The sequence below is a fragment of the Rhinolophus sinicus genome, chromosome 16, assembly GCF_057876585.1.
Source record: "Rhinolophus sinicus isolate RSI-liver-muscle chromosome 16, RSI-T2T, whole genome shotgun sequence".
Taxonomy (NCBI): Eukaryota; Metazoa; Chordata; class Mammalia; order Chiroptera; family Rhinolophidae; genus Rhinolophus; species Rhinolophus sinicus.
The window spans coordinates 178326958-178342171 of NC_142516.1; the positions used below are offsets into that span (position 1 = coordinate 178326958).

The 15214-nt window shown below is 38.4% G+C and overlaps 1 protein-coding gene across 2 annotated transcripts in view; it reads left to right on the forward strand.

Annotated features, from left to right (window-relative positions):
• DIAPH3 (diaphanous related formin 3) overlaps positions 1-15214 on the forward strand; it is a 437995-nt gene that overhangs the window by 30040 nt on the left and 392741 nt on the right. For both annotated transcript variants that reach the window (XM_088792987.1, XM_088792988.1), the window contains one exon: positions 14387-14554. In XM_088792987.1, coding sequence (XP_088649113.1) covers positions 14387-14554 — 168 coding nt within the window. The remainder of the gene's footprint in view (positions 1-14386; positions 14555-15214) is intronic.

A 15214-nucleotide genomic window follows, 5' to 3' on the forward strand; every position in this document is an offset into this window, starting at 1 on the left:
GTCTCTGCCTTCCTCATAGGGTTTTGGTGAGTTTCACTGAAGTCCTACTATGTTGAACTGTTGCTGTCCCGTTAGTCCTGTCCCTTGTTAACCCCTTTAAAAAAATCTGTCCTGATGTATGGAGAGCGGGGTGGAGTGACACATTTGTAGTTGAGGCTCCCCGGGCATGTGTATTGTCGATGGACGCAGAGCTGTGAGCAGGACAGGAGAGCTAGGTAAGCTGCGGGCTCTTTAAGCTGTTTCTGGCGAGTCAGAGCTCAGGGAAGCACTTGCTACTGATGCTTTGTGTGTTAGCAGTATGTTTTCTAATTAAAGCCTGCCACCCCCTCAGCATACACATGACATGTGTGCTTTTAATTTAGAACTTCTTAACGTGGGTAGTCATTTTTGGGCAGAACTTGAGGGAAGGCGTCTAAGAATGATGCCTGCTGTAGCCATATGTTTGAATGAGAGGATTTTAGAAACGTTAAACAGAAGCATCCTGGGAAACATTAATATTAAAGACCCGTTTCTTTAAGTTCCTTTGTTGAAGGTCTGCAAAAGTACTTTTAAGGTTATTTCTTGAGTTACTATCAGAATTTAATTTCATAGAACATTGTTTGGTGAAAAGAATGAAGTATCGCTATAGCATTGAGGTCTCTAGGCGAGTTCATATACTCTATTTTTTATTTATTTATTTTTAAATTTTTAATTATTTTTTTAGTTACATTCAATATTATTTTATATTAGTTTCAGGAGTACAGTATAGTTTTCATTCTACAGCTATCGGAGCATTCGCTCGGTATAGAGTGTAGTCCAAGGTGCTAGGGTCTTACAAAGGTGAAAAAAATCATTGAGTTTACGACTCACTGAAAAAAATCATTGGGTCAACTGTGAGTCTCCATTGTTTCTACCTGGGTTGAAAAGAAAGCTTTCCTAGTAGAGACAAAAAGGTCGGGGGAGGACAGTGAGGGGAGACAAGTTTGAAAAGCTGAGCTGGAAGAGATCGAATGTGGATGCCACAAAGCTGAATTCTCCATCACAGTGTCCACTGAGTGTGTTTGCAGTCTAGGAGCTGTGCTGGACTTGCTTTCTCTCTCCTTTGTCCCTCACAGCCGTCTTGCTGAAGGACCGTGCTCCCACTGGTCTCCGTCCCGTCCTTTATCCCACTGCTGCCACTGTCACTGTTGTAATCCCGTTCAGCCTGCAGCAGTGGTTTGCAAACTTTTTTGACTAGAGCCCACAGTAAGAAATACATTTTACTTTGTAGCTCAGCACAGCCATACATATGATTCCCTCAGTTGAAACAAGTTTTAAGAAACAATATTTAATGATTCTAAGCATCATGAACTCGGGTCTTTCCCCCCTCATGCCTGTCTACTCCTCACTCCTCTCCATTCCATTAAAAAAAAAAAAAAAGTAATCCATTCCAGTGCATTGATTCATGACACACAAATGGGCCAAAAGAATAGCGAGAAATAGACGTTGGTCTGTACACCGGCTACAGGAAGTTCTGAGGCCTCCGTATTAGCATCTGCTCTTTACTTTATGACCTGTCGTTGAATGTAGGAGAGCTGGGGAGAGTGCCAGCTCTGCCACTTACTAGCTCTGTGACTGCATAAGTCATTTAGCTTCTGAGCTTTGGTATCCGTGTTCATAGGGACTTCTAAGGGATAAATTAAATGGTACATGCCAAAATGTCTGGTAGACCATGCAGTCACAATATTAGTGCTATGATAGGTATCGCATTCTTTTTTATTGAGAGATGACTTATGTACAGTATAATGCCCCAGTGTTAAGAGTTTTGACAAGTGTCTATAATCGTGCATACACTACCATCGTGATGTGAAACATTTCCATCGCCCCAGAAGGTTTTCTCTGTGCTGTTTGCAGCCGGTTCTGCTCCTGCCTCCTGGCTCTTGATCAGCTTTCTGAGCTCCAGTTCGGTTTCTAGACTTTCATATAAATGGAATCACATAGTTTGTGGCCTTTGTGTCCGGCTTCTTTGACTTAGTATAATGCTTTTGAGACGAATCTAGTGCTTGGGTGTATCAGAAATTGGTTCTTTTCATTACTGAGTAGTATTTTGGTGTTTGGTAATACCATAATTGGTTTATATGTTCTACAATTTGGGTTGTTTTCTGTTTTTGGCTATTATGAGTAAAGCTGTTAAGAACATTTGAGTACAGTTTTTTTTGGACATATGTTAATTTTGGAGGGGGAGTGGGAAGTGTATGTTTAACTTTATAAGAAATAGACAGATTGTTTCCCCAATGATTAGTGACATTGAACATCTTTTCCTGGGCTTGCCATTCTTATTTTTTTTGAAATGTCAATTACTAGATATACTTGTAGGATTATTCAGGTGACCTCTTTCTTCTTGACTGAGCCTTGGTAGTTTTTCTTTCAGGGAATTTTTTTATATCATCCACGATGTTGAATTATGAATTGTTTGTATTATTTTCTTATCCTTTTAATGTGGGATCTGTATTGATTTCTTTGATTGATAATTTATTTCCCTTGTAGCCAGACATTAGGGTTTATGTGATTTCAATCCTTTTCAATTTTGAGTCTTGCTTTCTGTTTCAGATGTGGTGTATGTTGGTGAATGTTCCATGTGCATTCTGTTTTTGTTAAAATTGGTGTATAAATAGTAAATAGGTCAAGTTGGGTGATAGTGTTGTTCACATCTTCTGTATTCCTGAATTTCTGTCTGCTTGTTCTAACAATTATCTAGAGAAGCGTTGAAGTCTCCAAATATAATTTAGGATTTTTAGTTTTTCTTTCAGTTCTATCAGCTTTTGCGTCATGGTTTTTGAAACTCTCCAATGAAGTGTATATACATTTAGGATTGCTACAAATCCTTTATCATTATGAAATGACCCTTCTTGTCCCCAGTACTATCCATTAGTTTTTAGTCTTTGGATTTCTCTGCTTTACTTGATCCAGTTTTCTCTGTGCCCTTTGAACAACTAAGATTTCTTGGCTTCTGTGATTCCAGACTTTATTGGTTTCATATCCCTCTGCCCTTTTCTTTTCTGTCTCTGTTGTGTGTGTTTTTCCTTCACCTGTTTTAAACTTGTTGTTTCTCGGGTTTCTTTCTTGAAGCCACTGCTCTCTTCTGCACATATAATGCTTGGTCTTTGTCTCCGTCTATGATCTTTTCCTCAATTTGAGACAATTAATGCACTGGCCTGCTCATTAAATACTTTCATCTGTACTTGAAACTCTACATGCCCCGATTTAAACCCTTCACTTTCCTCTTAAACTTGTTTCTATTCCTATATTGTCCTAGATGTTTGCTTCACTCTTCTAATGTTTCTGATTATTTCTTGAATTTATTTCCTTCTCTCAGACCCTTCTATGACAGCACTAGTCCCCTTATTATCTCTTGTCAGGACTCTCACAACTCCCGGTTGCTCCCTAAAAAGCCAGCTTCCTGCGCAGCAACCAGAGTAACCTGTCTGAATTGCAGCTCTGACCATGTTTTACCCTCTTTGAAACTGCTTGGTTGAACGTGTCATCTATAGAGCAACCCTGAGCTCTTTAACAGGGCATATAAGGCCTCTGTGGTAGGACCCTGCTTCTCTAATTTCATATACCTCTGTCAGTCCACATGCAGGAACCTTCCAGGGAATAGGCAGATGTGAGATAAGTTGCTGGAGAATTTACGTAGAAAAGATAGAAACATGGCTGCTCATTGGGAAAAGGTGTGTGAAGTGATAGTTAGGACCATGTAATTACCAGCTGTGTGCTAAGTAGTGTTTCAAATGCCAACGTTATAAACACATTTCATTTTTAGAGCATGTCTCTTAGTACGCATTATTATTATTCCCCCTTCTAAAGATGGAGAAACTGAAGCAAGAGAAGGTAAGTAACTTGTTCAAAGTCACACGGGGCAGCCAGGAAAACTCTGGCAGGCTGGCTCCGGAGGACACCATCTGTAATAAGGGAGTTATCCTGCCACTTAAGTGCTGTCCCTTTCTCCACAAAGAGTGCCAGTGTAAAGTCTAGAGGTATATCTCATTGCTTTCTGTTTTTCATTTAAAGCTCTCTCTATATGAGACTTCTGACCTTTAAACCGACAAGGAAAACAATGTATCATAGCCATTGGTCTTAATCCTGAGAAAACTTATAATTGTAAAGACATATTGTGTCCAAGAAGTTTTCTGTGATAAGAAATAAGCTATTTTGACTATTTCTAGTAAACAAAACTGAGAAAGGTTTATCCCAAAGGCATAGTGAGTGAGTGATATGTGTGACTGAGATGGCAACATGTGGAAGACAAGAGGTTTTTAAAATTACGACCTAGAAAAACTGTGGAAACCACTTCCCAGATCCAGAAACTGCAGTCTGCTCCCAGGCAAAAGCACAGGCTTTCCTGGTTCCCCTCAAATTCCCCATGGGCAGTGGGGCCCTGTGGCCACTGGGATGCCACCTGGTCTGGGCATGGGTTCTGGTGAGTGCTTTCAGAAGCTGTCACTGCCTCTGTGGGCCTCCTCACTCCTTCAGTAACTAACTGCTGCCAGAAAACTCCAGCACATTCCTGGGTGTTTCTGTGACTGGTTCACTCAAAGATGAGTTCTCCCGATGAATGTGCCTAACGGGACAGGGTTTGTCTATCTGCAGACTATTCCTGTACCTGCCTGGATGTGGTGTGTCTTGTGGGATATATGCTGAATTAGACATCATACCTATTAAAGAAAATAAAATGATTTGTTATCGGAATATGTGCCTGACTTGCAAGTCAGTTAATAGAACATACACCATTGACTTGAAAAAAGAGCTCAACTTAAAATAATTATTTAAAATAATTTTCTTCTTGCCCTGGTAGGATATAAAGCTTTTATACTATAATTTAAGTTCATTATGTATTTTCATGAACTTAACTATATTTTCCTTGGTAAGTTAAAAACAGTGATAAAGCAAAAAATGTATGTTTCCCACAATTTCTCTTTAAAATAATGTATTCAAAATATACTCTTCTGTGTAAAGTAGAAATACCAAGATGGACTGAGCCCACTGAATATATGTGGTGAAATACGTCAAAATAAGTTCTACAAAATTTAAACTATTTACTAAGTCAGGTGGGCCTTTCTGAGCCCATTAACATGAGTTAATTAGTGCTTCCTGTACTTAGGTTTTCAGTAGTAACACTTAAGTACTATCTTAGGATTTTTAAATATTTATGAAACCGTTTAGAGAGCCCCTCCTTAAATCAGTAGAAACTTGGGAGTGAAATCAAGAGCTCTCAGAGTGAATACCCTGGGATGGAGAAGGGTGTGCAGACTTGTTTATTCACCCTGTTATCCATTCATTCATTAAACATTCATTGAGGACCTAGAACTGTTACAGGAATGTGAGGATGAATACGCCATCTGTTCCCTCGGGGGCAGTGGGAAAGTTGTCCACCATCAGTACATACTTGAGGGTGATGTGATGGGGCTGGAGAGCAGTATGCGGGTCAGTGGAAGCCGTAAGGCGAACTTTGACCTTGGAAAAGGCTTCATAGAGAAGGTGAACTTCAGCTGCGTTTCGAAGGACAAGTCGGAATCCAGGCTGGCAGGAGTGGTAGTAAGCTTTTACTCTGAAATAATTTTCCTTCCTGGATATCTACTGAAGGGCTTCCTAGTGAAGCATCAGGTTTGCAAGTAGAAAGCAATTGTTGATGTCTTCAGATAATTTTCATGAATGAGTACTATGCATCTGTCTTTTAGAAAGTGTTAACATTCATTTACAGAGCTAACTTTATTTCATTCATTTTAAGTATAGAGTATTATAATATTTGAATATATGTATTATGTATTTGAATATATGTATTTAAGTGATGTGGGTAGATAGAACTTGGAAGATTTTTGACTATTAAATTTTTCTAAAATGGTTTTATGCTCCTTCCTTCAGTAGTAGTATAGTAGTATTTTCCTTACGGTAGTACGGTATTACTCCATAGTACTTACTATACTACAGAAATTCATGCTTGTTTTCAGTGTGGAGGACTGCTCTTTGAATGATCAGTGGTAGGAACAGTCTGGGTTTTATTAAATGTTTAAGAGACGTGATGCCTGGCTTTCTTCCTGATCCTGTTGAGAAGGCCTAGCAAGAAGCAGTGGTTTACGTCCCAGTCATGGGAGAAAGGAAGCGATTCATTAATTTACTTAACAGATATTAATAGGACGCATGCTACGTGCTCAGGACCAGTAAGTTCTCGGCGTAGTCTAGTGAGTAAACTAACAATTCCTGTTCTCGGGGACACAGACCCTTGTTGTGTAGACATCTATGAGGTGAGGCAGTTTCGGAACAGCATCCGTGCTGTCCTGCAGGCACGCAAGCACCAGGTCTGCAGCCCCCTCACCCAGGGTCGAGGAGTCAGGAAGACGCCTACGTGGGCTGTAGCTCAAGCCGAGAGCTAAAGAGTGAGTTGAAATTCACCAGATCAAGTGGACAGGACACGAGCTGTGGATCTGGTAGGCGCTCGGCACGAGGAACAGCACAGCACGAGCACATTTGGGGAACTGTGGGTTACTCCTTCCATGTGGATGGCCCGGGTCAGGGAGGGGGTCTGGAGAGGAAGGGATGTTCTGATTAAGATGCACCGTTGAGCTGTGGTGAGATATTTGAATGTTACCCTCTGAGCCATGGGGATAGGAAGGGGAAGGAGTTTAAGCACAGGAGTGAGGGCGTGACTGGATGTGCGTTTCAGGAAGGTCAGCAGGACGTCAGTGTAGGCAACAGCTCAGGAGAGGTAGGGCTAGCAGCGCAGTGAAGACACGGAGGCCGTTTAGGAGGCTGTAGCTGTCGTCCAAGTGGCCGGAACTAGGGTCGTGGGAGTAGGGCCAAAGAGAAGATGAATTAAGGTACAGTCCACGTGGCCTGATTTGTTTCCTTATTAATGTTCATTAGTTATTGCAATTTAGTTCACTTTTCTGCTGACCTGAGTCGACACGGAAAGTCATAATCAATCCCTGTCATCAACACACACGTAGATGCTTCTGTCCTTGTCTGTGCAGGCCCACTTTTTCTTATCTGCCATTGCCTCCCAACTCCTGCACACCTCCCAAACCCTCCCACTTTGCCCTCTGTATCTCAAAGCCTGTCATTTTGAATGTTTGTTTTCCCTTTTGCTCTAACAGAAACCTAGCTGTTCTTTGAAGGCTTTACTTTCCTGGTCTCTTCTGCCTTCAAAGGCTTCCAGCTCTTTTTAAGCATTTCTGTGCATTTCTCCTTGTTGGTCTTAAGTGTACGTTTTTCTCATCCCTCCCACTGATTCATTGAAGGCATTAGAACTTGACTTACTTTCTTCTTTTCTACCGCTGTTTCTGTTGCTATTCCATATCTACATACCAGGGGTTCTTAACCGGGGTTCCTGGACCACCAAGGGGTTTGTGGTAGAATTCATGGTGTCCTTGAACTTGAATGGGAAAAAGATTAAATCTATTTTCATTAACACTTTAAGTGAAATTTAGTATTTTTTAACATGAATATAGGCACCTCCTTTCCCACAGTAGAGTTTGGCCTGTGACTTTACCACCACAGAAATCACAGATGTTTTCAGAACATTAGCATTATTGAAGATACTTCAAAAAATGATTTATACTCAACACTATGTTGAAGTCAGACTTTGTATTACCTCTTGCTATATAATGCATTCATGAAGATGAATATATATATTACTGTTACAATTTAATATTTTCACAACCCTATTTTATTTAGTTTTCCTTGTAATTATGTATATTTTAGGCATTTAAAAGTATTCTACAAGGAGCTGTGTATTAGTCCTCTATTACTATGTAACAAATAATCCCCAGACTTAATGGCTTAAAACAATAATAAATACTTAACATTACACAGTTTCTTGGGTCAAAAATTGGCAAGTGGCTTAGGATGGTAATGGTATAGTACAAGATTACATGGAAATACAGTATGAGAGGACATGAAAATTGATAGATAACTAAGTGATATATATATATATATATATATATATATATATATATATATATATATATTCTGGATTTCAGGTTTACATTCACATAGAATTGATTCTGTAATTACAGTGAACTTATAGTTGCTTAATAATTCTCCTGGATTGCATGCAAATATCTACTCCCTTCTGTGTTCTAAGGAAGTGTGTTGGTGATCTATACACTTTTTCAGACATTTCAAGTTGTAAGATGACTAATAGTTACAATATCTTCCTCTTGTTTTAAATTAAAAAAATAGTTCTCTGTTAGTATTTAAAACATTGTAAGAGTGAAAATTGTATCTTCACTGTTACAGTATAATATCGTAGCTAAAAATCCAGAGTTTTTTAGAGCCTGTTTTTTGGTTTAATTAATTTTATTTAAACTGTCATTACTGATTATCAATGTGAGATAATACTCAGTAGGGTGCTCGTTTAGCTTCCCCTGAAGATAAGTGATATTAATTTATAAAACTCAGTACACCCCAGACACAGCTGTAGCCATATTAATTAAGAATGGTGTACCACCTCCAAATAGCATTGTGATAGAATTCCTTCAGTCTTCTGTGTGTTTAACCAGTCCTCCAATAAAGGCAAATTGTGTGTTTCATCTACTTGGGTTGTATTTCTAGCTCATGTTTAAGACGAGAGTTTCATATAAAACTAAAAGCAGGTATGCAAGTGCACAAATTGTAAAAGACACATACTCCCAGCCACACTGGCAAATACAAAATGACCACCATTTGCAGTCAGTATGATGGGGATTTCTATGGTGTTTTTATGTATAAAAGTATTTAAAAAATTTGCTTTTAAAAGTTTGCTTTTATATTCCTTTGTGTCTTGCTTTAAGCAAATTGTATGTGTAATTTCATAAAAGATAAATTAGTGATTTGTTTTCGTTTGAGTAGAATCATAGCAGCATCCCTTTTAAAAAATGAAATTTCACTAGAGCATTTAAAATGATTTGATAGTAAAATTCACTTTGTACCTAACTTTGTAATAGTGTCCTGATTCTGTGGAATCTACTTACAGTGCTCAATGGAGCATCACGGACCTGGGAACACTTTACTTTAAGCCTGAGGTATTCAACAAATTCAATTTATTCTTTTAGTATAGGAGGAAGGATGGTATTTATTTTTCTTCTATGGCTCCTTCTTTATTTTGTCCTTCGTCTCATCCAAGCAGGGAAAATAGATACAAGCAGTGTATACTGGGAAATACTGATCTTTTGTATCTCATATTGCTATTTGGACCTTTGAAGATTTAGAAGCTAGAAGAGGCATATGCTGATTTTTTTCCTGTCTGGCTTTTAGCTAGCTATGCTTGTGATAATGTGCAAATTTATTTTTTCACTTGGATAAAATCCAGCCTTCCCCAGAGTTTAGGTGCTAAGCATATTCGGGAGGGGTGCTAATTCTATTTTATTATTATTGTATAAATTCTGATATTGTCTATGGATATAAATGTTGTACTAAAAACATAATGGATTGGTGTTATGTTTTTCTTTTATGCTATTTTACAAGCTAAATACTATGAATTTTTTATGTATAAAGGTGTTTTGGAGCTTGTCTATTATTATTTAGACATGCGGTTTCCTCATTGTAAGGATTACACAAATGCGTTCAACCTGTGCTGCGTTTCAAACTCTTAGCCCAGTGTGTAACATATAGAAGGGGTCCAATAAATATTAGCCATTGTTATTTCTATAGCTAGAGATTTTTATTTTAAAAAGTTTGTGTGAAACTTTAGGTGAAAACTAAAAATTCTGAACTTCTACCATGATGGAACCATTAGATTATGCATTCATAAATTAGCTTGTGAATTGCTAGTCCCATTCATTGACATGTTTACATTTATAATATTGATGTTGTATTAATGATGTTTTGCTTAATTTCATGTCATAAGTTTAGCATATTAATCAAATTACACTTCGATGGTGTGTGAAGAGGAGTCAGCATAGTTCCTACACTGAGGGATTGCTATAACTTATATAACGTGTTTCCCCGAAAATAAGACCTAGCCAGACAATCAGCTCTAATGCATTTTTGGGAGCAAAAATTAATACAAGACCCGGTATTATATTATGTTATATTATATTGTATTGTATTGTATTGTATTATATTATATTATAGACCTGGTATTATACTATATTATATTATACTATATTATATAAGACCCATTCTTATATTAAAATAAGACTGGGTCTCGTATTAATTTTTGCTCCAAAAGACACATTAGAGCTGATTGTCCGGCTAGATCTTATTTTCGGGGAAACACGGTAGAAGTGATGACGATGAAAGTATTTCAGAAAACAGAGCCTCCAGTCTCATTTCTTAAAAAAATATTTTTGGTGTCTCCCAGTTTTTAAAAACACGTATGGAGATTTGGGGAACTAATGTACATAGGGACAGTAACTTCTAAGACATATATTCATGCAGAGACAATTTTATGTTGCTGGGTTATTCCAAAGTAGAAAGTGTTTATATTGGTGAGTTAGATGCCCCTCCTAGCTACTGTAATGCATTGTACATACCTTTTGCTACATTTCCTGTATAGCTATATAATTACTTGTTTATGTGCTTATCTTGTTCACTTGGTTGTTAGTTATTTCCGTCCTAAATAGCTCATTTATCTTTGTATGAGCAACATCGAACAGTGTAACCTCTCCATTGTTCTTCATTTCTTTTTGTAAATCTGGGATTCCATTTGGTATCATTTCTCTTTGGCCTGATAAACTTCTTTTGACACTTTTTGTGTAGTCCAGGTCTGTTGGAGACAGATTCTCCCAGCTTTTGTCTGTCTGAAAATCTTTATTTTGCTGCTATTTATGAAAGGTATTTTCATTGGACATAGAATCCCAGGATGCCAGTATTTTTCTTTCAGTTCTTAATAGATGCCATTCCATTGTCTTTGGCTGCCATTGTTTCTGGTGAGAAATTAGTTATCATTTGTATCATTTTTCTCCATTCCTCTAGCTGCACTTTCGTGGCTTGACTTTTATTTTTAATTTTCAGCAGTATGACTAGGAGATGCATAGTTGTGTTTTTATTTTGTTTTTATTTTTTAAATTATTTTTCCTAGGGTTTGCTGAATTTCTTGGATCTGTGAATTGATTTTTTTTTTTTTCAATCAATTAGGAAACTTACCTCCTGATATATGTCTTCTGTACCATATTCAGTGTTTTGCTTCTGTACCCCAATTACACTTGTACGACAACATTTTGTATTAGGTCACAGGTCTTGGGTACTGTGTTTTTTCTTTTTGTTATTTTTCCTTTTTCCTTTTCCACCCCCGTTTTGATTTTGACAATTTTCTTGATTTGTGTTTCGGTTCTCCAATTCTTTCCTTAGCAATGCTTAGGTTCTGTTAAGCCCACCTAGTGAATCCTTCACTTGTGATACATTTTTCATTCTAATAGACATTTAAAAAAAATTTCCGTGACCTTGTGTCTAAAATTACCCATCTCTCATGTATGATGTCCACTCTTTTTATTATATCCTTTGTCATTTTTATAGATCTAATTTTAAATTGTCTAGTAATTCCACCCTCTGGGCCATCTCTAGGTCTGCTTCTTTTGACTAGGGGGCCACATTTTCTTGCTTTGTGTGTCTCACAATATTTGACTGTATGGTAGACATTAAAAAATATATATATATAGTAGAAATTAAGTTGTTTGCTTCCAAAAAAGGCATGCCCTTCTTTCAGGCTGCAAGAATGGGGGGAAGGGGGCGGTTGAGTCAGTGTGATCTAGTTCAGCTGTGTTTGGGTTTCCTTTATGCTTTAGTTTTATTCAGCTCAGCCGTGACCTCAGCTGTTTTGAGGGCTCGGGATGTGAGCACTAATGAGATTCTGGCAATCTGATTTTTTGACTTCACAACTGAACTACTAGCTTTCAAAACTGTGGGGTATCTCTTTCTGTTTTAAAGTCCTGATACCCATTTTTAGGGTTATAGTAGAGTTCTCTTTTTGTTTCCAGTTCACTTCTGGTTCCTTGTTTCTTCAGAAAATCTCTCTCTGACCTGGTGTCCTGCTCCCAGCCTTCAGATGGCACCTGCCATGTACTCTCTAAAGGCCCAGAAGGCATTGCTGGGATTCTTCTCAGGTCTTTGCCCAGGCCACTGATTTCAGAGGGCAGCTGCTTCGCATTGGGAGAGAGCTCTCATGCCTCAGGGAACATCTTGCTCAGCTTTCCTGCCCTTCCTACCCCTTGGAATGTTACCCCACGCAATGGGTGAAGGCTTCAGGGAAGGATTTGGTAGGTGGGCGCAGACTCGTTTCATGACTGGGGCTCCTTGGAATTCTAATTTGTCATGCTGCTACCCCTGCTCCTGTCAATAGTAGTTCATTAAGTGCAAGGAGAACTGACCCGGGGTGGTGAGCACACAATGTGATATGTAGATGATATACTGCAGAATTGTATACCTGAAGCCTATGTAGTAAAGTTGCATAGGTTTCAGGTGTACAATTCTGTAATACATCGTCTATATATCACATTTTGTGCTCACCATCCCGGGTCAGTTCTCCTTCCATCACCATATATTTATTTGATCCCTTTTACCCTCATCTACCACCCCCCTACCCCCTTACACTCTGGTAACCACTAAACTATCGTCTGTCTATGAGATTTTGTTTCTTTATTTGTTTGTCTTGCTCCTTTGTTGTTTTTCAGTTTCATATCCCACTTATCAGTGGAATCCTATGATTCTCGACTTTCTGTGTGACTTATTTCGCTTAGCATTATAATCTCAAGATCCATCCATGTTTTTGCAAATGGCATTATTTCATCTTATGGCAAAATCGTATTCCATATATACCACATCTTCTTTATCCATTCATCTGTCGAAGGACACTGGTTGTTTCCATGGCTTGGCCACCGTAAATAAAGCTGCAATGAACATTGGAGCACATACTGTGTTTCCTGAAAATGAGACTGGGTCTTATATTAAGTTTTGCTCCAAAAGACACATTCGGGCTTATGTTCTGCGGATGTCCTCCTGAAAAATTATGTCAGGGCTTATTTTCCGATTAAGTTTTATTTTTGGGGAAACACGGTACATTTATGGATAAATGTTTTCAGATTTTTGGGGTAGATACCCAGGAGAGGGATTGTTGGGTCATATGGTAATACTATTCTTAATTCTTTGAGGAACCTCCACACTCCCTTCCATAACGGCTGCACCAGTCTGCATTCCCACCAACAGTGTATGAGGGTTCCTTTTTCTCCACAGCCTCTCCAACACTTGTTATTATTTGTCTTGTTGATGATAGACATTCTAACTAGTATGAGGTGATATTTCATTGTGGTTTTTATTTGCATTTCTCTGATGATTAGTGATTTTGAGCATCTTCAGCATTATCTTCATAGTGAATTTAAAAAGATTTTGAAAGATAAGTATGATTGTCTCTGCATCTCATTATTTGAAGACATCCTGTTTTGTGGGTGAAGTGAATAATCAGTAATGTGACTGGTTCTTTTAAATTGAGAATTTAGGTATTGTATTTGCCATAGTACTTTCTGCGATGATAGAAATGTTCTCTACGTGCTTTGACCAGTATGGGGGCTGCTAGCCACATGTGGCTCTTGAGCACTTATTATGTGGCCAGTGCAGTTAAGGAACTGAGTTTTCAATTTAATCTATGTTTAAATAACCACATAGGGTTAGTGGTTCCCAGAATGAATAGCACAGGTCTATGTACTGTACATATCATCGCAAAAACAGTATTCATGTGCAGAGTTATGCTGAGCAGTTCACTAAATCATTGTGCTTTCCAAGCGTAGTTGAAGACTTGCTTGTTTTTATTTGTTCCCATTTATGTAAGTCTTGTTTTTCTGGGAGAAATAGAACTTGTGAAATTCAAGAAAATTTCAGTGAACAAGCAATTAACTTTGTAAACTAACATCTCTACATTTTCAAATATCAGCAAACTATTTGATGATCTCATTGTAGAAGAGATGCCACTGCAACAAATTCCAGCTTTATTTCCCAATGCTCTAGCCACCCTACTCTGTAGTTACTCAGGAAGTTCAAATACAGAGCAGCAGCTTGAGAAAAATGTGTTCATCAGGCCCACGGGCTATGGAGGTATTAGTAGAATTCAGTTCTTAAAATTCCTAAATCACCCCCCTCCTCCACGGTGGTTTGCATGATGGAAAGGGCTCTGGACAAGGGGGCTGGGGACCAGGACACAGTAATAGTATGATTGCCAACAGCTAAATTAGCTAAGTTACCTTTGTAAAACTGCTTACATTGCTGATTTGTAAAATCAAAGGTCACCTGTCATTATAGTCTCAATCCTATAATTTTAAGATTAGAAGGTATCTTAAAAAGAGTCCAATGCTGAATATCTCCCGGTGAAATCAAAGTGATAACGATCGATTGATTCTTCGTTTTGGGGATTAGATAAATGTTGGGAAGGAAATACTATGTGTCATTTTATCTTTCTCTGTAGCTGGACAAATTTGCCAGCATAAAAATTCCAGGGAGCAAGAAAGAGAGACCTCCACTCTCCAACCTGAAGACTGCGTTTGCAAGCAACGAGTGCTCTGCAGGGATGGCGGAACACCTTCCGAAGCCGCTGTCAGAGAACGAAGTCTTAGAACTTTTTGAAAAGATGATGGTAAGATTTTGATTCTTGCGAGTGTTGTTTGATGTCAAGGCCTTAGCTTTTGGTCATATTTTTGGAACACCAAACATATCTGGAACTTGTGTTCCATAGGGTGGTTTCTGATGTCATTTACGATAGCACTTTAGGCACCAAAGCTTTACGATGACAAAAATAAGAATCTGAAAAAAAATGTCATGCCAGTTTTTTGGTCTCTACAGGACATATAAAAACAAATACCCTAAAGTGTCCAATGATCCATTTTGTCTTGAATGGATTATCTACATGGTCTGTCTGCTGGGGTTTGGCTACATTTTGGGGTGATCCACACAGTGCCCTGTGTATATTCAGGGCACTGATTTGTTGCCTTCACTTGTTTGTTTCTTGGTTCTCAGGATAACCGAGCCCTTTAGTCCTGCAATAGTTCTGCCTGTAGAGACTTGAACGAACTTATTTTGAGTTGTGCCTATTCTGGTGGAGACACTGGGTGTCACTTGTGGCCTTCTTCAGTTGGTTCTAAATCATTGTGATTTTCCATCCGACTCCTGGCCTTCAAGCTGGCTGAACAAATTGACCAATAGCCCATAGATGTTAAGTATATTCAAACCACTTACCACAAAATGAATGCTAATTTTATGTGAATAGGTTATTTACATACATAGTTTCTACCCTCAA